Source organism: Anas platyrhynchos, chromosome 27 (genome assembly GCF_047663525.1).
Source record: "Anas platyrhynchos isolate ZD024472 breed Pekin duck chromosome 27, IASCAAS_PekinDuck_T2T, whole genome shotgun sequence".
Classification (NCBI taxonomy): Eukaryota; Metazoa; Chordata; class Aves; order Anseriformes; family Anatidae; genus Anas; species Anas platyrhynchos.
Genome location: NC_092613.1, coordinates 3,412,410 through 3,433,170, shown reverse-complemented (window position 1 = coordinate 3,433,170; position 20,761 = coordinate 3,412,410). Strand labels below are relative to the sequence as shown.

The window sequence follows — 20,761 nt, the reverse complement described above, 5'->3', positions numbered from 1 at the left end:
GCGCATGCGCGGTCCCGTCCCGCTCGCGCGGCTTCCGCCCGCGCCTCAAGGCCATTGGGCAGCCGCGGGGGAAGCGCAGCCAATAGGGAGGGGGGGAGGGCGGGCTCAGGGAGACAGGGAGGGGAGGGGAAGGGGAGGAGCGGGGGCGAGCGGGGATTGGCTGAGGGGAGGGAGGGGGCGGGGCCGAGCCGGGGGGGAGGAGCCCGGGGGCACCCAGAGGGAGGGGGCGGGGCCACGGCTCGGGGGCGGGGCCAGAGCGGGAAGGGGGCGGGGCCAGGGGCTGGGGGCGGGGCCAAACGGGCAGGGGGCGGGGCCGGGGGGCGCGGCGGGGGGCGCGGGGCCGGGGGGGGGGCGGGGAGGCGGGGGGCGGCCCCAGGAGCCCCCCACGGACCCCCCCCGGTGCCCCCCCCGGTGCCCCCCTCCTGGGCGTGGGGCCCCGGAGCCCCGGGGGGGGCCGCCCCTCCCCCACCCTTCCGCTTCCCCCCGCCGCTTCCTCCCGGTCCGTGCAGCACGCGGCGGGGGGCGGGGGGCGGGGGGGGCCGGGGGTTCCCCCATCCCCCATCCCCGGCCGGGATGGGGGGGGGGGGCGGGGGTCTCCTGGCCGGGGGGGGGGGGGCGTCGGTCCCGGTCCTGACCCCGACCCCGACCCCGCGCTGCTCCGGGGCTGGGGGGGGGCCGGACACCGGGGGCAGCCCCCGGGCCGCCCCCAGCCCCCGCCCGGAGCCCCGGGGCCGCCCGACTCGGGGGGGGGGTAGGGGGGGGCCGGGGGGAGGGCCGGGGCCGTCCCGGGCGCGGTGGTCGGCGGGGGCCGGGCCGGGGGCGGGCCGGGGGCCAGCCGGGGCGGGGCGGCGCTGCCTGCCCGGGGGGCGCTGGGGCTCCCGGTGGCGGCGCCGGGGCGGCTCTGACAGCGGCGCGGCGCCAGCGGGCGGCGGAGGCAGCCCCGACGGCCCCGACGGCCCGGCCATGTCGGAGCCCGGAGCCCCCGCGGCCGGCGACAAAGCGCCCCGGCTCCAGGTGGGGGCCCCGGGGCGACCCCCGCTGCCGGGGGCACGTCCCCGCCGCGGCCGCCCGGTGCCCGGTGCCCGGCGCGGCTCCCCCCCCCCCGCCCCGGGCAGCCCCCGGGGCCCCCCCGGCTCACGCCGCTCTCTCCCTCCCGCAGGACCGGGTCCTGGGCGGGATGCGCTGGGGCCGCCTCCTGGAGCCCCTGGGCTTCGTCAAGGTGCTGGAGTGGGTGAGTGCCCCCCCGCCCCCAGCGCAGCGGGACCCCCCCGGCCCCTTCCCCGGCACCCATGGGTGCTGCCGCCCTGCGGCCCCCATCCGGCCCTAACCCCAAGCCCAGATTTGGGGTGTCCCCGTTGCTTTCCTAAAGCCTGCGGGACCCTCCCCCCCCCCAGGGACCCCACAGTCCCCAGCCCACCCGGATCCTCCCCCACCCCAGCAGCTGCGGGCGGGGGGACCCCAAACAGAGCTTCTTGGGGGGGCTCCGGGTGCGGGGCCGCTCGGCCACTTGGGTTCGGGCCCCGCGGCCCCCCCGGTGACCTTGAGCAGGTGGCTTCACTTGGCCACGCCGGGGGGGACGGTGCCATCGGGGTGCTGGGGCCCCCTCCTTCCCATGGGGTCTGGGGGGCAGCGGGCGTGCAGGGAAGGGGGCAGAGGGGGGGCAGCGAGCCCCAAGAGGGGGCACCCTGGGCATGGGGGGGGCCAATTCCATGGCCCCGTCCCCGCCGTGCTATGAATGGCTCCAGGATTGTATTTCAGGGCTGCGGGGAGGGCGGCATTTCTGCAGCACGGCCACGCAGTGGGCAGTGGGCTCCGGCACTGGGGACACTGAGGCACGGGGCAGCCCGGCCACGGGGCCCACGGGGCCGAGGCCGTGCACCTTTGGGTGTCTGCTGCCCGAGGGGGCTTCTCCCACAGTGCTGACCCCACAGCTCCGGAGCGTCCCCCCGGGGAGGCACCAAGCACCCCCCGCCTTCGTGGCTGCCGGGCAGGATGAGGCCCCCCAGCAAGGGCAGCCTGAAACGGGATGCGGGTGGAAAACCCACGGAGAGCGAACGGGGGCAAAGGCCCCGCTGGAGCGGGGCAGCGCGGGGATATCCCGTGCCAGGGGGGTGTGGGGCAGCCGGGAGCACTCCTGCCCCGGCGAGGAAACTCCCGTGGCGGTGGCGGGAGCTGCCCGGTGCCCCCACAGCGTCCCCTGGCCGGGTGGCTTCCCCGACGCTGCCGACATCTTCCTGGGATGGGACGCTGCCACCCCCAGGGCAGGACAGGCCACGGGGTCCCTCGGTGGGGATGCTCCCGGTGTCTGTCCCCCCCCCGCTGCCCCGTTTCGTCCCCGTTTCGCCCCCCGCCCGGTGCAGGCGGCAGCCCAGGAGCTGGCGCACGCGGCCGACAGCTGCGGGGTGGCAGCGCGCCCTGCCCGCCGCGGCCGTGACTCAGCGCCAGGGGGACACCCGGCCAGCTGTGGGGTCCGGGGGGGGTCCCCAGGGTTCTGTGCACCCCCCGACCACTGCTCCCCTCTTTCAGCTCTTCGCCATCTTCGCTTTCGGGGCGTGCGGCTCCTTCAGCGGCGAGACCGGGGCGACGGTGAAGTGCAACGGCGAAACCAAGGAGATGAGCGCCATTTCTGTGCAGTTCGGGTACCCCTTCAGGTGAGGGGGGCGAGACCGGGGTCCCCCCCAGTGAATATAGCATGGCCCCGCAGAGACCTCGATGTGGCTGGGGGGGCACGGGGTGCTGGCTGGGGGTTAAACCCTGTCCCCAGCACTCAGTGCTGGCTGTGACTCTGTGGCTGTGGCACTGTGGCCAGGAAGGGGCCGCATCCAGCAAGGGTCCCTGCCCAGCACAGGGATTTGGTGCATTTTGGGTGGATGTGGGATTTTGTCCACCCCATCGGTGATGGCTTAGAAGTGCAAGCTGCTCTGGAGGAGCCTCCTCTGCTGTGTCACGCAGGAGCTCAGGCGTGGCCATGGGAGCTGCTGGGTCTCCCCGGTCCCAGGGCGCATCCCTCTGTGAGGGCCCCGTCCTCCTGCTGGCGCCGCACCCTGTTCCCGTAGGGATCTTCATTAAGCAGCGAGAGCGAGGAGGGAGCTGTGCCAGCCACAAGCTGCAGCATTAGCCCCTTCCCTCAGTCGCCATGGATCAGACCTGGCTGCGGTCCATGCCCAGTCCTCCTCCCCTCCATCCTTCAGGGATGCCCCAGAGCAGTTATTTTGGGCAGCAGAGCTGTCCCCAGCACACCACCCATTCCTGGGCCACCGGCATCACCCCGCCGCTGTCCCCACACCCAGGTTATACCAGATCCCCTTTGAGATGCCGGACTGCGGGGGCGAATCTGAGCCCCGGACCCTGCACCTCGTCGGTGACTTCTCTGCTCCCGCCGAATTTTTCGTGACCCTGGGGGTCTTCTCTTTCCTCTACGCCATGGCAGCTCTGGTGCTCTACCTGCGCTTTCATTCCCTCTACGGCGAGAACAAGAAGCTCCCCTTCGTGGTAAGGTGGCTGCGCCCCGGGGCCGGATCCTGCCCCACAGCCGGCGCTGGCCAGGGAGGGGGCTGAGCCCGGTGCCTCGTCCCGGCAGGATTTCTGCGTCACCGTCTGCTTCGCCTTCTTCTGGCTGGTGGCGGCGGCCGCGTGGGGCAAGGGGCTGAGTGACGTGAAGGCGGCCACGCGCCCCTCCAGCCTCATCGCCTCCATGAGCGTGTGCCAGGGCCAGGACGTGGTGTGCAACGCGGGCGCCACGCCGGCCATGGGGCTGGCCAACATCTCGGTGGTGAGGGCACGGTGCGCACACCACGCACACACACACAGCCGTGTGCACACGTGGATGCGGGCACACGCCTTCATCTGTTTGCTGGGCCACACACGCACACACACGGCAAACCTGTGCATACGAATTGCAAACCTGCACACACACGTTCACGCAGAAGCACACAGCCACGCCGTGCGCACACGTGCACACACACGCATGCACAGCTGTGCCCACACACACACGTGTGGGATTCCTGAGCTCAGCCGGGAGAGGGCAGTGGGAAGCTGTCACACACACACTGCAGCTGCGCTCCTAACGGAGCCTGCTGCTGGCACGGGACGGGGGGCCCGTCCTGCACCCCCTGCCCCCGGGGACAGCACGGACCCCCCCAGCCAGACGGGTCCCCGGGGCAGGCGGTGGCACCGCAGCCCCTGGCATGGCGGTGGGGGACACAGGAGGTGCCTGGGGCTGGGTCACCCCTGGGTGCCCCATGCCGTGGGTCTCTTCTCTCCCTGCAGCTCTTCGGCTTCATCAATTTCCTGCTGTGGGCCGGGAACTGCTGGTTCGTGTTCAAGGAGACGGCGTGGCACGTGCAGGCTGCGCCCCGCGACAGCGCGGCCGAGCAGGGAGCCATCGACAAGCAGTAGCCGCCCCGGGGTGGCAGCGGCATGGGGACGCGGGGGGGGTGACGCTTGTCCCCGGGGGACCCCTCGCGCCGGCCACCAGCCCGGGGACACGGGGTGCTGCGGGCCCTGGGGGTGTGGGGGGGCGGCTGCTGCAGAGTCGTGCGCCCCCAGTTGTGGGGGGGCACGGGGTCGGGGCATTAACCGCTGCTGTCTGGCTGTATTTGGGGTCCGGGCGTCCTGCTCTGCACCCCACGAGTCCGCTCCTGTGCGGGGGCGCATAAAGGTCCTGGGTACCCAGCTCTGTGTGGGGTGCGTGGAGCCCCCCCGTGTCCGGCTCTGTGTGGGGGTGTTCGTGGCACGGCTGCGGGGGGTTGGAGCGCTGGGGTGCTCAGCTCGGTGAGAGGGCACGGCCGGCACCTGGGGGCCCGGCTCTCCCGGGGGATGTCCGTGAGCCTGGGGGGTCCTCTGGGGGGGTATCCCCGAGCAGGGGGGGGGCAGCTCCCTGTGGGGCTGTGCCCAGCGCTCCGTGCGGGTGCGTTTCACGCCCCGGGGGCCCGGCTGTGCATGGGGCCGGGTCCCTATGGGGCCGTCCTTAAGCGGGTCCCTCCCGGGCTGTGTGCGCGCCCGGGGGCGCAGCTCCCCGCGGGGGCTCCCCTCGCAGCCCCGGTGCCCGCCCCGGTGCCCCCCCTCCCGGACGCGCTGCCCGGGGCCGTGCCGGGAGCCGCGCACCGACCGCGGGCACCCCCCGGCACGGGGCTCGCCGCCGGCAACCGGGGCCCGGCGGGAGGTTTGGGGGGGGAGGGAGGTGTGGGGGGGGTCCGGTGCTCCCCCCCCCCATCCCCGCGCTGCCCCCGGGAGCCCCGGGGCGGGGCCGGCGGCGGGACTACACCGCCCGTGGGGCCGCGGGGCGGGCGGGGGCGCGCGGCGCATGCGCGGGGGCGCGCGGGGCGGGGGCGGCGGCGGCGGCGGCGGCGGGGGGGGCGCGCTCCCGCGGCGGCGGCGGTGGCGATGGCGGCGCGTGGGCGCGCGGCGGCGGCGATGGCGGCGGCGGAGCGGCGGCTGCCGAGCCTGGACGAGTTCGCGGGGCAGAGCTGGAGCGCATGGGTGGAGCGGGCCGGGCCGCCCGCCGACACGGGTGAGGGGCGGCGGCGGGGCGGGGGGGGCACCGGGGGGCTGGGGGGGGGGCGGGGGGGCCGCCGCCGGACGGGGCCGCGCCCGTCGCCCGCCCGCTCCCACCCACCCCCCCCCCCACCCTCTCCCCACCTCCCCCCGGTCCTAGCGCCGCCGCGCGGCGGGCACCGGGCGGAGGGCACCGGGCGGCGGGCGCCCCGCACCGGGCGGCGGGCGTCCTGCAGCGGGCACCCGGAGCGGAGCGGAGCGGGAACCGGGAACGGCGGGGACACGGGGAGGCGGGCACCGGGCACCGAGCAGGGCTGCGCGCCCGGCAGGGAACCGAGAGCCCCGGTACCGGCACTGCCCCGATCGGCTCCCCTGCTCCAACTGCACGGGCTCGGCTGGACGGAGCTGGGTGCCCAGTATGACACAGCTGGACGGCACTGGGTGCTCAGTACGGCACGGCTAGACGGCACTGGGTGCCCAGTATGATACAGCTGGGTGACACTGGGTGCCCAGTACAGCATGGCTGGATAGCACTGGGTGCGCAGTATGACACAGCTGGGTGACACTGGGTGCCCAGTACAGCGTGGCTGGATGGCACTGGGTGCCCAGTACAGCACAGCTGGGTGACACTGGACGGCACTGGGTGCCCAGTACGGCACGGCCATGCAGGACACCACACAGCGCGTCCCAGTGCTGGGACAGCCACCCAGTGCAGCCAGCAGGGCTGCGTGCTGCTGGCACAGCTGGTGGGGACACGGGTGGCACTGGCCACCTACCGAGCGTGTCACAGCCGGGGGGGGGCTGTCCCCAGGAGCCCCCATGTCCGCGGTCACTGCAGGGCCGGGCACCTGATAGCTGGGTACCTCCGTGGTGGCTTTGGGCACCAGCCTCTGTCTCGGGTGCTCTCAGTGGTCTCTGCCCCTTCCCCTTGTGCCCAGGAGCCCCTCCCTGCTGGTGCCTGTTGTGGTGCCATGGTCACTGCCACCCCCTGTCCCCAGCCCTCGTGGGTCCAGGCCTTGAGCAGCTGAATGGCACCCACCGGGTGCCACCCTGAGCCTGGAGGGGGGTAGGGGATGGGGGGCCACGGGTACCCCACGGCATCACCTGATCCCGAGGTCAGCTGAGGGACCCGTCCGCATGTAATTTTAGCTCTTTTCATCATTTTGGGAGCGCTGGCTGGTGTTTGCCAGCCAGGGGACATGGTGGCAGTGCTGCTGGTGAGGGCTCGGTGGCTGCAGCTGCGGGGCTGGGGACAGGGCAGCACCCGCGCCTTTGTGCCCGGTGCTGGCTGCGGGACGGCGCAGACGGGCGCTGAGGCCGGCACAGCTCGTGACAGCGATGGCTCTCCAGCAGGAGCCACCCACTCACTGCAGCCCAGGTTTTACCCACGGAGGCAATGAGTGGCGGAGCCAACAGCAGCTCCCGGCCCACGGCACCCTGGGGTCCTGAGCTCTCTCCACGGATGGGGCCGGCAGCCGTTGGGTGCTGCTGCAGGACCCAGCCCAGGTGTGCCGCTGATGAGTTTTGGTCCCCAGCAGGGTTGGAGCCGGAGGAGAGCAGCAAGAGCGGGAGCAAGAAACTGGACGCCATGACGCTGATTAAGGAAGGTAAGCTCCCCGCTTTGGGGAGAAAACCCGTGGTTTTGGGACCACGCGTGCCCTGAGGCCCCTGACCAGCCTCTGCCCCGCAGACATGTCCATCTTCGGCCACTGCCCGGCGCACGACGAGTTTTACCTGGTGGTCTGCAACCACTGCAGCCAGGTGGTGAAGCCCCAGGCCTTCCAGAAGCACTGCGGTAAGTGGGGGCACGGGGAGGGTGGGCGAGGGGCCACAGCCCCCTGCAGCGGGCTGACGGTGGGCCTTTCCCTGGCAGAACGGCGCCACGGCCCGCTCAGCAAGCTGTACGCCCGTGCTGCCGCCGGCACCCCCAAGTGCCACGCCGTCAACGGGCAGCCGGTGGCCAAGGCGCTGCGGGAGAAGCCGCCGGGCGCCCGTGGCCGGACCCAGCCGCTGCCCGACAAGGCGCAGAAGGACAACCTCTGGTGAGCAGCCGGGCCGCGGCACGGCCCCCCCGGTGCCGCCGGGCGCCTCTCACCGGCCCCTTCTCTTCCCAGCTTGTTCATGCCTGTGGTGAACCTGGAGAAGATCCCCAGCCTCCCCAAGCCGGACGGGCATGGGATCAAAGTGCCCCCCAAAGCCCTGCCCGCGCAGCCTTCCTCCAGCTCCAAAGACCCCCCGGGGAGACCCTCCCCGACAGCGCCGCAGAAAGAGCCCCCGGTGCCGGCTGGGGTCGGGGGGGACTCGGCGCTGCCCGCCGCCGGCCCCGTGCACAAGCCAGAGAGCGTGCCCGCCCCGGGGGAGAAGGAGCCGGGCGCCTGCAAGCCGCCCCCCAGGTCCCACAAGAAGCCGGCGCGTGAGTCCCGCTTCCCCGCCGGCCGCGGGCGGGGGGTGCCGGTGGGGGCCGCGTAGCTGCGGGCCGTGGCGCGGGCTCCCAGGCCGGGTCCGGCTGCTCGGCGGCTGGGTTCGGCGCAGCGGCGGGGTAGGTAACCTCGGCGGCTCCGTCCCTCCGCCCGCCCGCGGAGGAGCCGCGGCGGCCCCTGACGGCGGCCCCCCCGTTCACCCGGCAGGTCTGGGGCCCCCCGCCGCGGGGGTGCCCGGAAGAGCTGCGTGCGGCGCGGGAGCCGCGAGCCCTGCGCCGTGAGCAAGAGCGCGAGCCAGGGCTGAGCCCCGCGAGCGGGACATGGACAGATGCTGCGGCGCTCGCGGGCACTCTCAGGCTACAGTGAGCGATGCCACGGCACAACCTAGGCGCAGGCCGGGGGCCGGGGGGGTCTCGCCCGGCTCCGGCGGGGAGCCCGGTGCTGATCTCACCGGGGGGCTCAGGCAGCGCGGGAGCCTCCACCGGGGCTGGCAGAGGCGGCGGCAGCCCGGTCGTCGTGCGTGGCTTAGCCCCGCGCCCCCCTCAGCCCCCCCGGCATCCCACTGCCTCGCTCTGCCCGCAGGGAAGGAGTGCGACCTGAACAAGCAGTGCGGCGTGCTGAACCCCGACACCAAGAAGATCTGCACCCGCCTGCTGACCTGCAAGGTAGCGCCTCGGCTGCCCTGGGCGGGGGGACGCGGTGCCTCCCAGAGGGTGTCCCCCACCTCGTGTGACCCCCCCCTGTCCCGCAGATCCACTCCGTGCACCAGCGCCGTGAGGTGCAGGGCCGCGCCAAGGACTTCGACGTGCTGGTGGCCGAGCTGAAGGCCAGCTCCCGCCGGGAGTCCCCGAAGGAGAAGAGCCCGGTGAGGAAGGAGCCGCTCCCCGAGCGCCCGGCCCCGGCTGCCCCCGCGCTGCCGCAGCCCCCCGCCGTCCCACCCAGCGCGTCCCCCTGCCGTGCCAGGCCCCCCCACTCCCACTGCCCACCCCCCAGGTGAGCGCCCGCCGTCCCCACCACCGGCACCAGCCCCGGCCGTGCCCGGTGGCTGCGGCTCTCACCGCCCCTCTCCGGTGCAGGGCCAGGCTTTCCTCCGACAGCGACCCCGAGGAGGGGGACGCGGGGCTGTTCCCCTTGCCCCTGCCCAAGGGGGGCAGCCGGGGGTCCAGCGAGGAGAGCGAGGAGGAGGGGGCCGAGGACGCCCACCGCCCCGACTGCCATTACGCGGCACGCCCGCCGCGGCCACAAGCGGTGAGTTTGGGGGGTGCCTCCTCGCACTGCTGTGGGTGGGCTTTGGGGTGCCCACCCTGACGCCCCCCACCCTGTGCCCTCCCCCTCCCCAGTTCTGCACCTTTGGGAGCCGCTTGGTCAGCCCGGGCTGCTACGTCTTCAACCGGCGCCTGGACCGCTTCTGCTCGGCGCTGGGCTCCATGCTGGAGCGGCACCTCAGCTCGCACATGTGGAGGTGAGGGGGGAGCCGGGGGGCATCCTGCCGGCCAGCGTGGCGCTTTGGGAGGGACCCAGGGGTGCCCAGGGCACCGAGTGGGGCCAAAGCTGCAGGGCGAGGTCTCTGCGGGGTTGCTGTGTTGGGGCCCATCCTCTTATAGCTGTATTGATGACTTGGATGAGGGAATTGAGCGCACCCTCAGTAGGTTTGCAGCTGGCACCAAGCTGGGGGGAAGAGTCGATCTGCTGGAGGGCAGGAAGGCCCCGCAGGGGGAGCAGGACAGGTTGGGTCAATGGGGACGAGGTTCAACACGGCTCGGTGCCGGGTCCTGCACCTTGGCCACAACAACCCCACTCAGTGCTATGGGCTTGGGGCAGGGTGGCTGGAAAGCTGTGCAGAGGAAAAGGACCTGGGGGTGTTTGGGCTGGGGAAGGGGAGGCTCAGGGCAGAGCTCATTGCTCTCTGCAGCTCCCTGAGAGGGGTGGGGAGCTGGGGGTCCCATCTGGGCAGGGAGCAGCAATTTGGGAGTCCCTCTCACCATCTCCTGTCCCACCCCACAGGAAGATCCCCCCGGCTGCCGAGCCCCAGCTCCACACCGCCCCGGCGCCCCCCAGCCCCGCCGCCTCCCCCTGCGGCCCCGCCGCCCCGGCCCCCCCGCCCCACACACGGACACCCCCAGTCCCTGCCGGCCCCCGGGACAGCCGGGGCTCCGCCAGCATCAACTACACGGTGGGGTCCCCGCACGCAGCGGCCGCCTGCAGCCAGCCGGAGTGCGGGGGGGGCGGCAGCCAGTCCATCACCTCCCCGCTGCCAGCCAACATCCCCTCGCCCTCCTTCAGCAAGTTGCCTTCCACCAAGGCCAGCAAATCCTCCCGGGCCAAGGAGGCGGCGGGCAGCACGGAGCCGGACGCCGTCGCCCGCAAACGCAAGCAGCCCCTGGGCGCCGCCGCCAGCCCCCCCTACAAACGGACCTGCCCCGGGGACGGGGCGAAAAGCAAAAGTCCCGGCTGCCAGGTCTCGCACCCCCCCGGCAAGACGAAAGCCACCCCGGTGTCATCGCCTGCCACCGCTGCCCTCAATGGCTCGGTGTGCACCGGCGGCCGGCTGAAGCGGGGCCCCCCCCCGGACTGCCGCGTCCCCCCCAGCACCACGCCGGAGCCCCAGGGCTCGCCGCTGCATGGGGCCGGGGTGCTCCCCCCACCCCCCCGCTGCATCTCGGAGGACGAGGCCAAGAAGCGCAAGAACACGGCCACGTACTGCCGGCCCGGGAAGCCCAAGCACGCCGCCCCCCCGCCAGCTCCCCCACCCGCCCCCGGCCCGGCGCCCCCTGACCCGGGCTGCTCCGTCCGCAGGAAGAAGCCGGGGACCCCCCTGGGCTTTGAGGAGAAGCGGAGCGCCCTGAAGGTAGGGCTAAGGAGGTGGTGGGGGCGCTGGAGGGGTCCCCACTCCGATCTGGAGGGCGCGAGTGGGTTTTTGGGGTGCCCCCAGGCATATTAAGGGCCACAGGAGAGCCGAGCAGCATCAGCTGGGTCGCACGGGGCAGGGAAATGGGGGGACCCCACAGGGCCGCCGGCACATATGGGGGATGGGATGGCACCTACCTCCTCCTGGGGCTCAGGGCCACTTGTGTGTGTCCCTTCCATGAGGGACACCCTGGTCCTGGTTGGGGGACACCATGGGACAATGTGGTATGGTGGGGGATGGCAGGGGAGATACCGTGCTGATGCCATCATCCCGATGTGTGGGACACCTCTGGGGACATCCGTGTCCCACGTTGGGGATGCCACAGGGACTCTGGGGATACCCTGGCCCCAGGCTGGGGATGCCATGGACACCCCTAGGGGACACCCATGTCCCAGACTGGGGGTGCTGGCACCAGGTAGGGGACTCCATGGAGGACACCGTGGTCCTAATGGGTTATCCTGGTGCTGTGGGGCTGCCCTCAGGGGGTGGCCGGCATGGGGACCCTCTGGGGACATCCTAACCCTGGGATGGGTTTGCCGTGGGGATACACTAACCCTGTACTGGGGACACCACAGGGATGCCCTGTCCCTGGGTGGGGGACACCATGGGACAGGGGTCACCCCGTGGCTGACCGACGCCTCTCCCTCCCCGCAGTCCAAAGCCCATTAACGGAGGGGCCGGGGGCTTCCATCACCGCCCGGGGCTGCTGTGCGCCATGGAGCCCCGCGCTGCCGCCAGGAAGCACCGAAAAGCTGCCGAGGGGAGAAAAACACAAGAGGAGAAGAAGAAGATGAAAAAAAAAAACCTCCAGAAAAATACCTCAAGACTCTTTGTTCCTGTTCCGTTGCTGCTAACCCAACCCCCGGGGAGAGGAGGTGGCCGCGGCCGGGGGTCCCGGTGCAGGAGCGGCCACGGGGCCTCCACGGGGCCACCGCCGGCTGCGGATATTTATAAGAATTCCTATTGCTGTTTTTTTTGGTTGATTCTTTTTTTTTTTTAAAAAAAAAAAAAAAGGAAAAAAGAAAATCCGTATTGCACAGGGTGCCTGGGGCCGGGCCCGGGGGTCCCGGTGGGGGGGTCCCCCTGAGGTCCCCGCGGTGCCAGGGGTGGCTGCTGGGGGGGACGTGGCCCCCCAGGACGGCGGGGGAAGGGGGAAGGCGGCGCCCCCGGGAGCCGAGCGGGGACGGGGCGGGGGGGCCCCGGTTACCGCAGGGGACGAGGGGGGGGGCGCGGGGGCGTCCTCCGGAGCCCCGCGGTGTCGCTGTCCCCGCGCCGCAGCCTCCTGCGGATGGGCAGACCCCGCCCCAAGCCCCGCCCCCATCAGGTAAGACCCCCCCCCTCCTGCCAGGCCCCTCCCACCGACCCCCCCGCGGCTTGGCCCCGTCCCGCCCGGGGGTCCCTGGGGTGCTGGGGGGGCCCTGAGGGGGTCACGGTCTCGGCGCGTGGCAGCAGCAGCGGGCGGGGAGCTCACGTTTATTGTCACCGATGCAGCAGCGCGGCCAGGGGACAGCACAGGGGGCGTGGGGGGGGGGCTGGGGGGGCAGGCAGGGGCTGGGGGGGTCCCCGGCCACGGGACCCCCCCACGCGTGGGGCGGCGGCGTCACCACCCCGGGACGGGACCCCGAGGGGGGCGCCGAGTGGGGTCTGCTCCTGGCTCTGCACTGAACGGGGGGTGGGGGGTGGGGGGGGGGGCGAGGGTGGCCGTGCCCCGAGGCCCCCCGGTGGTCTCTGGGTGGCAGCTGTGGCCTTGGGGACATGCTTCCCGGGGGGGTCATGCGTCGCGATAAACATGCGGGGGGGCAGCGCCGTGGGGAGGGGGGGCCGGGACCTGGCTGCTGGCCCTGGGGTGCCCGTGCAGCGGGGGGGCAGAGGTGGCTCCGTGTCCTTGGGTGCCGTCAGTGGGGGTCCTGCAGTGCGCGGACCCCCGGGGGGGCTCCAGGTCGCGCCATCCCCGCCAGAGTCCCCGTGTCCCTTGTGTTCGGCGTGGCGGAGGCGACCTCTGTGGAGCCCAGGGCTGCGATGCACGCAGCGGGGGGGGCGGGCCGGCTGTCCTTCCTGCACCCCATCCAGCACGGACCAGGGGAAGGGTGCTGAGGGGGGGCGGGGGCACACCGGGGTGTCCCCCCTACACCACGATGGGGGTGTCCGAGAACACCGAGCTGACCGAGTCCGGGTCCGACAGCTTCCTCTGCGCTCGGGGGCCCTCCCGTGCTCCCGCCACCGCCACGGCCGGGGGGGTGCCCCCCGCTTTGAACCTGCCGTTCTGCCCCCCCGGGGGGGCGCGGGGCCCGGCGGTGCTGCGGGGCTGGGGGGGCTCCCCGGCGGCGTGGTTGGGGGTGGCGCTGAGCACGGAGGAGTTGAGGCTGTCGTCACGGGGGGCCGGCGTCTTGTCGGCGCCGCGGCAGCAGCAGCGGCAGGGGGTGAGGTACAGGTAGATGAGCACCAGCACCACGCTCAGGATGCAGCCCACCAGCGTGGTGTAGGCGGTGTTGAGGCCGTCGTGGGGGCCGTGCAGCGTGAAGTTGTGCACCAGCAGCTCCACGTAGAGCGTCTCGTTGAGCGCGGGGCCGGCCACCCGGCAGGCGTAGGTGCCGGCGTCCTCGGGGCGCAGCGCCCGCAGCTGCAGGCTGCCGTTGGCCAGCACGGCCGCGCTGCCGTTGCCGGCCTCCTCCGGCACCCGCTCGCCGCCCGGCGTCACCCAGTGCCGGCTGTGCGCCGCCCGCAGCCGGCTGTCGCAGCCCAGCGTGACCGTGTCACCCAGGTGCGCCTCCAGCACGGCCTCGCGTGCCTCGCTGCAGTTGAGCAGCTCGCGGCCGGCCAGCGCCAGGATGCTGACGGGCACCCCCGAGTCCTGCGGCAGGCACCGCAGCTCCTCCTGGAAGTCCAGCACGGCGCTGAGGCGGCGGCGCCAGCCCCGGGCCACCAGCTGGAAGAGCGGGCAGTCGCAGGCCAGCGGGTTGCCGTGCAGGTAGAGGCGGTCGCGCAGCCAGGCCGGCAGCGCCTGCAGCTCGGCCACGGGGAGGCTGCGCAGGCGGTTGGCCGAGAGGTCGAGCAGCGCCAGCTGCGGCAGGCGGCTGCCCTCGCGCAGCAGCTCCAGCGGGAAGCGGGCGATGTGGTTCTGGCCCAGGTAGAGCTTGCGCAGCCGGCCCAGGTTGTCAAAGGCGGTGCGGTCGACGGCGGCGATCTCGTTGTTGTAGAGCAGCAGCACCTCCAGCTCGGCCAGGTCGCTGAAGAGGTTCTCCTCCAGCGCCCGCAGGCGGTTGGAGGACAGGTCGAGGTGCCGCAGGTGCGGGACGTGCGCGAAGGCCTCGGTGGACACGAAGGCCAGCCCGTTGTGGGACAGCAGCAGGGCGTGCAGGTGCGCCAGCCGCCCCGGCGCCCAGTCGGCGCGCAGCCGGCTCAGGTTGTTGTGGCTCAGGTCCAGCACGGCGGTGAAGCGGGGCAGCGGCGCGGGCACGGAGCTCAGCACCGCCTGCGAGCAGCTCAGGATGTTGGAGGCGCAGACGCAGCGCTGGGGGCAGCTCCCGCCCGCCGCCCCCGCCGCCAGCGCCAGCACCGCCAGCAGCGCCCCCGGCCCCGCCATGGCCCCGGCCCCGCCGCGGGGCTGGGGACGGGGCCGCGGGGGCTCGTGCGGCCCGGGGTCACGGCGCGGGGTGGCTGCGGCCACCCGGTGTCCCGGCAGGTGCCAGGCCCCGCTGCCACCGGGCGGCTCCGCGCTCCCGCTGCCTCCCCCCCACCCCCCCCCCACCGACCGGGCCCTTCCGCGCCGCTCCCGGTGCCCCCCGCGCCCCCCCCGCCTCAGCCCCGCGCCGCGGCCCCGCTCCCCCCGCGGCGGGCGGGAGGATGCCCGGCTCCCCCCCCACCCCCCCCTCACCCACCCCCTCCCCACCGGGCGTTACCGGGGCCCGGGGCCGGGCCGGTGCCGAGGAGGGCAGCGGGGGAGGCCGGGCCGAGGCACGACGACGCGAACCGGGCCGGGCCGGGCCGAACGGGGCTGAGGCGAGGAAACCGAGCGGAACCGGGCCGAGCAGAACCGGGCCGCGCCGAAACGAACGGGGCCGAACGGGGCCGAACCGGGCCGGGCCGAGCCGGGCCCCGCGGGGCTGCAGCGCCCGCCCCGGGACAGAGCCTGGGGGCGGCCCCGGCGCGGCGGCCCCCGCGCACGGCGGCTCCTGATTGGCTGCCGCCGCGCCGCACGCGGCCAATGGCAGCGCCGCCCGCTTAACCCCTCGTGGGCCGCGCCCCGCCCCCAGCCCCGGCCCCGGCCCCGACCCCGGCCCCAGCAGCACCCATCAGACCCTGACCCTGACCCTGACCCTGACCCTATGCCAGCCCCATCCCATCCCTGGGCCCATCCCATCCTATCTGCATCCCATCCCCATGCTAGCCCCATCCCCACCCCATCCCCATCCCATATCCCCATCCCATATCCCCACCCCATCCCTACACCATCCCATCCCATCCCATCCCATCCCATCCCATCCCATCCCCATTCCATCCCCATCCCTATCCCCATCCCTATCCCCACCCCATCCCATTCCCATCCCCGCCCCATCCCCATTCCATCCCCATCCCTATCCCCATCCCTATCCCCACCCCATCCCATCCCATTCCATCCCAATCCCATCCCCATCCCTATCCCTGGTCCCACCCCATCCCATTCCCATCCCCGCCCCATCCCCATTCCATCCCATCCCATCTCATCCCTATCCCTGGTCCCACCAGCACCAGCACAGACCCCAAGGCCCTGGCCCGCATCCCTTGGTACCAGCCCGACCCCCACGGTACCAGCCCGTACCCCCAGTGCTGCCCCAGACCCCCCAGTCCCACCCCAGTTTCCCCAGTCCCGCCCCCATCCCAGCAGCACTGGCCTTCAGCAGGCCACTTGCCACCCTCAGGATGAGTTGGGGACCCCCTGCCCTGGGTCCCCCCTGAGGGGCACCCTTGGGGCTGCTGCCCCCGGCCAGGCAGAGGGTGACCCCTTTTCTCCCCTTTCCCCCTTTCCCCCTTTCCCCCTTTCCCCCCTTTCCCCCCCCTCCCCGATGTGCACAGTTGTTTCTCTGCCTCCCGGGCGTATTTTTAGATGCAAACATTTGTGCCGTTTTTTTGGGTCCAAAATTAGAGGGAAAGGAGCTGGAACAAACAGCGCCGTGATGATGCAGCTTTTTATTTGCAGGGGGGGGGCGGGGGGGGGAGTAATTAAAGGGGAGCTCCTGCGAGGCACAGCGGGGTGTCCCTGGGCTGCCCCTCACCCTGTCCCCCCCCCGCCCCCACTGCCCACTCCCTGCCCCACTTGGGGTTTCTGCACCCGTGCGCACGCCCCGAGCCGGGTGACACCAATGCTGCCCCCCCTGCCCCCCCCCTGCCACTGTCCCCTGCTGCTGGACCGGGATTTTTGTCCTTTGATCGTCCTCAATTTCTCTGCCATAATCCAGATGCTAATCCCTGCCCTGTGCCCACTGCCAGCCCGGCCCCCGCCCTGCACTGAGCCCCCCCGCGGCAGCCTCACCTCCTGCCCCCCCGTGCCTCAGTTTCCCTGCCACAGCATGGTCAAGGGTGGGCCTGGGGTCTCCCCCCCCCTCCCCTTGAAGCACCCATTTGTGGGGGGGCTGCATGGCCCCGCTGCGGGCACCCTGCTGGGGGGGATGCTCCCGGTGCCTTCCCAGCTCCGGGATGGTTTCGGGGTGCTGGGCCTGGCCCTGCTCCTCCACATGCCCAAAATGCTGGGGTGCTGGGGGATGGGGGGGGAGCAGCACGGCCGAACCCCCGCCCGCACCAAAGCACCACCGGGGTGCCGCTGGGTTATGTGGGCAGCCCGGTGCCGGTGCCGGTGCCGGTGGTGCCGGTTCACACGAGGTCCTGCGTTCCTAATCCGGTGCGGCCAGGTTTATTTCGGGTGCCCGTAGCCTAGCAATGCGCACGTGACCGCCGGGCCTGCGGCAGGGACACGGTGCCCGCTCGCCGCCTGCCCCCGGCACGGCCGCCACGCCACGCGGCCCCACGCGACGCCCACCCACCCGCACGTCCCGGGGGGGGGACGGGGCCCAGGGCACTGCCGGGGGAAGCTCCCGGCCTGCGGAGGCCTTCAGGGGGGTGCCGGCCCCCGGGGGGTGGTGGGGACTCCCCCACGTTGCAAACTGCGGGCTGGGCACCTGGGGAAACTGAGGCACAGCACGCGGCGGGGGCACCCCCCCACCCCCATCCCAGTGGCTTCATTGCTGAACTGGGAGGAGGTGATGGGGTGCTGGGAGGGGGGGGGGCAGAAACAGGTGCCCTGCAACCCCCCCAGGTCCCTCACCCTGCTGGCCCTGTGCCCCTGCACCCGTCCCCATCCCCACTCTGTGCCCCCCCCTTGCAAAGCTGCCCCATGGGCCCAGATCCCCCCCAGGTGCCCCCTGCACCCCCTCACCCCACGCCTGCCCCTTTGTCTCCCCCCGTGCCCCCAGGGGCTTCGGTCTCCCAGTTCCCCCAGTGCCTCCAGAGCCCTCCCCAGCACCCAGCCTTGGGCACTGCCCCCCCACACCCCCACTGGGACCACCCCGGTGCCACAGAGACCCCCCCACCTCACAGAGACCCCCCCACCCTCACTACACGCCCCCACCCCCTCAGCGACCCCCCACCCTCAGAACGGACCCTCCGGGCCAACAGCGCCCCCCCCGCCCCCACGAGGACCCCCCAGCCTCGGGGGGGGGCTGGGGAAACTGAGGCACGGCCGATGCTCGGGGCCGCTTCCCCCCCCCACCCCCAAACCCCATCCCCTGGGGGCGTTGGGCAGAGCCGCGACCCCCCCCTCGAGACCCCGCAGATGAGGGGGGCTCGGCGGGGCCGGGTCCCCCCCCGTGTCCCTGCCCGGGGCCCGGTGGTCCCGGGGAGCGGCGGCGCGGGCGGGAGGCGTTTAGGACCCAGCAGCCCGGTTGGTGCGGGAGCATCCCTCGCCGCAGCGGCTCCAGCACCGGCCCCGGCCCCGAGCATCCCCGCCCGGCTCCGGCCGGGGGCCCGTGGAGCCCCCCCCGGGGTAGGTGCCGGGGCCGCGGCGGAGCGATGCCGGGGGGGGGGGGGTCGGGGAGGCAGGGCTGGGGGCGGTGGGGGGGGGGGGGGCGGTCAGGCGGGGGTGGGGGCACCCCCTGCACCCCCGTTCCATCACCGGGGGGCACCGGCTGGTCTCGGGGACCCCCCCACACCCTGCACCGGGGGAGCACCCATGGGTGGGGAGGGGCGGGGGGGGGGTTCCCGGAGGGCCCCCGCCCCGGTCCCCACTCTCTCCGGGCTGTGTTTGGTGTGTGTGTGTGGGGGGGCTCCCCTCTGGGACGGGCAGGGGGTGTGGGGGCACACGCGGCCCCCCCAGGTGAGGGGGGGACCCGGGCGCCCAGGACCTGGTGTCCCCGAGCCGGTCCCGGCACAGCCACGCACGGTGCCCAGGCTCTGGGCAAAGGATGCAGGTGGGTGTTTGGGGATGAAGCAGGGGACTTTGGGGGGGTTTAGCCCCAGAATCGCTCATTTTTCAGGGGAGCAAGGGTTTTCCTTGGAAAAGGGGTTTGGCGGGGGGGTCGTGATGTGGGGGAACGCAGCAGTGCCCAGGGTGTGGGGGGCTGCACTTGGGAGTCACAGCGGAGCTGGGACACCCACCTGGGGGCTCGCGGGCCCCAGTTTGCTCCCAGCACCCCCGCCGTGCCACGCCGCTGACGCCTTCCCCTTCCCCGCAGGCACGCGGCTCTGCCCGGCGGAGAGGAGCGGGGAGATGAGCGGGGCCGGGGGGCACCCCTGGGTGCACTGAGTGCCGCGGGCTCGGCAGAACCCATCCCGCACCAGCACAGCGGGGCCGGGAGATGGCCCGGAGCCGGTGTCGGGCGTAGGGTGGCAGAGATGTGAGCACCCAGCGATGCCCCGCGGCCCTGCGCCGGAGGCCCCGAGGATGGGCGATGGGCCGGTGAGCGCAGCGGCACAGCATGGAGCCCTCCCTGCCCGCCCCCTGGGCCTGGAACGGCTCTAGGGCGGCGCGGGCGCTGCAGCCCTCCCCGGGCCCCATGCCCCCCAACAGCACGGCCGACGGCAAGCCCAAGGACGTGGCCTCCAAGTCGGTGGGGCTCTTCTTCATGCTGCTCATCGACCTGACGGCCATCGTGGGCAACGCCGCCGTCATGACCGTCATCGTGAAGACGCCGGCGCTGCGCAAGTTCGTCTTCGTCTTCCACCTCTGCCTGGTGGACTTCCTGGCCGCCCTCACCCTCATGCCGCTGGAGATGCTCTCCGGCTCGTCCATCTTTGACAGCCCGGTTTTCGGCGAGGCCATGTGCCGCGTCTACCTGTTCCTCAGCGTCTGCTTCATCAGCATGTGCATCCTCTCCATCTCCACCATCAACGTGGAGCGCTACTACTACGTGGTGCACCCCATGCGCTACGAGGTGCGGATGACGGTGGGGCTGGTGGCCTGCGTGCTGGTCGGCGTCTGGCTCAAAGCCGTGGCCACCTCCCTCGTGCCCGTGCTGGGCTGGCTGTCCCCCGACCGCCCGCCGGCGCCCGCCGGCCGCGGCTGCTCCTTGCAATGGAGCCGCGGCCCCTACTGCAAGTTCTTCGTGGTCTTCTTCGCAGCCTTCTACTTCCTCCTGCCCCTCCTCATCATCGTGGTGGTCTACTGCAGCATGTTCAAGGTGGCGCGGGTGGCAGCCATGCACCACGGTCCCCTGCCCACCTGGATGGAGACGCCGCGGCGGCGCTCCGAGTCGCTCAGCAGCCGCTCCACCATGGTGACCACCTCGGGGGCCCCCCGCACCACCCCGCAGAGGACGTTCGGGGGGGGCAAAGCAGCCGCCATCCTGCTGGCCGTGGGGGGCCAGTTCCTCTTCTGCTGGCTGCCCTACTTCTCCTTTCACCTCTACACGGCCCTGAGCGCCCAGCCCTTGGCGGGGCCAGCGGCCGAGACCGTGGTCACCTGGCTCGGCTACTTCTGCTTTACCTCCAACCCCTTCTTCTACGGGTGCCTCAACCGGCAGATCCGCGGCGAGCTGGGCCGGCTCCTCACCTGCTTCTTCAAGCAGCCGCCCGAGGAGGACCTGCGGCTGCCCAGCCGCGAGGGCTCCATCGAGGAGAACTTCCTGCAGTTCCTGCAGGGCACCGGCTGCCCCGCCGAGCCCCGGCCCCGCCTCGACACCCCCAGCCCCAAGCGGGACCAGCCCCCCGTTGACTTCCGCATCCCGGGACAGGTCGGCGAGGACGGGGCCGAGGGGCCGGAGCGGCGCGGTGCTGACGGGACCCACGCGGCCGCCCCCGTCCCCGTCCCCCCGGGGCTGTAGCGTCCCCGCGGTCGCGTTCGGCTCAAACACGGCTGCACGGGGACGGCTGCCCCGCTCCGCTCTGCTCTGCTCTGCTCTGCGTGCTTTGGGGTCTCACAGCACTCGGGGGGTTTGGGGACCTCCCGGGGGTGCTCCCTCCTCGTGCCCCGTGCCCCCACCCTGGGGTGCGCGAGGCCTCCGGGCTCCCTGGGCTGAGGGGGGGTCGCGGCCCCGCAGGCAGGTCCCAGGGGGGCCCCGTGCTCCAGCCCAGCCCCGGCTCTAGGGTCCCGGGGGGGTCCCAAGGGGGTCCCAGGGGGGTCCCAGGGGGGTCCCGGGGGGGTCCCAGGGGGGACCTCGGGGAGCAGCGGGGGGGAATCCCGGCCCTGCTGCCCCGTGCCCCGTCCTCGGCCTCCTCCCCGTGCCCCGGGGAGCTCGGGGCCGGGCCCCCAGCGCCTGACCGGGTTGGGGGGGGTGTGTGGGGGGCGTAGGGGGGCTGCCAGGCCCCTCTCGGCCTCGGGACTACAACTCCCGTCGTGCCCCGCTGCCCCCGGGGGGCGGAAGCGCAGCGCGTGCCCCTCGCTTCCCGTCGTGCCCCGCGGCCCCGGGCCGGAAGCGGCGCGCTCCTCCCAGCTCCCGGCAGGCCCCGCGCGTAACGGTCGCGGCGGGCG

At 73.2% G+C, this 20,761-nt stretch overlaps 4 protein-coding genes across 5 annotated transcripts; 3 read left to right on the top strand and 1 right to left on the bottom strand.

The window, feature by feature from the left end:
* The first annotated feature begins 789 nt into the window (after nt 1-789).
* SYPL2 (synaptophysin like 2) lies at nt 790-4,674 on the top strand. The gene is made up of 6 exons (XM_027443613.3): nt 790-1,014; nt 1,160-1,231; nt 2,527-2,651; nt 3,291-3,492; nt 3,581-3,772; nt 4,270-4,674. Exons 1-6 carry the CDS (start codon nt 964-966, stop codon nt 4,396-4,398), a joined length of 771 nt encoding a protein of 256 aa, XP_027299414.2. The 5' UTR covers nt 790-963; the 3' UTR covers nt 4,399-4,674.
* Nucleotides 4,675-5,305: 631 nt separating this feature from the next.
* ATXN7L2 (ataxin 7 like 2) lies at nt 5,306-11,796 on the top strand. Of its 2 annotated transcripts, none has more exons than XM_038168367.2 (11): nt 5,306-5,512; nt 7,032-7,103; nt 7,187-7,291; nt 7,370-7,538; nt 7,611-7,909; nt 8,499-8,581; nt 8,668-8,909; nt 8,993-9,164; nt 9,257-9,378; nt 9,921-10,764; nt 11,479-11,796. In XM_038168367.2, the coding sequence occupies exons 1-11, from the start codon at nt 5,386-5,388 to the stop codon at nt 11,491-11,493; spliced, it is 2,250 nt and encodes a 749-aa protein (XP_038024295.1). In that variant the 5' UTR covers nt 5,306-5,385; the 3' UTR covers nt 11,494-11,796. The 2 variants fall into 2 exon arrangements, with proteins under 2 accessions (XP_038024295.1, XP_027299412.2); XM_027443611.3 differs by having other exon boundaries at nt 5,308-5,512; nt 7,035-7,103.
* A 484-nt stretch (nt 11,797-12,280) lies between these two features.
* On the bottom strand, nt 12,281-14,958 carry AMIGO1 (adhesion molecule with Ig like domain 1). Its single transcript, XM_027443612.3, has one exon. It carries the CDS (start codon nt 14,405-14,407, stop codon nt 12,950-12,952), a length of 1,458 nt encoding a protein of 485 aa, XP_027299413.2. The 5' UTR covers nt 14,408-14,958; the 3' UTR covers nt 12,281-12,949.
* Nucleotides 14,959-17,589: 2,631 nt separating this feature from the next.
* On the top strand, nt 17,590-20,176 carry GPR61 (G protein-coupled receptor 61). Its single transcript, XM_038168261.2, has 2 exons — nt 17,590-17,839; nt 18,528-20,176. The coding sequence occupies exon 2, from the start codon at nt 18,771-18,773 to the stop codon at nt 20,112-20,114; it is 1,344 nt and encodes a 447-aa protein (XP_038024189.1). The 5' UTR covers nt 17,590-17,839; nt 18,528-18,770; the 3' UTR covers nt 20,115-20,176.
* The last annotated feature ends 585 nt before the right edge of the window (nt 20,177-20,761 follow it).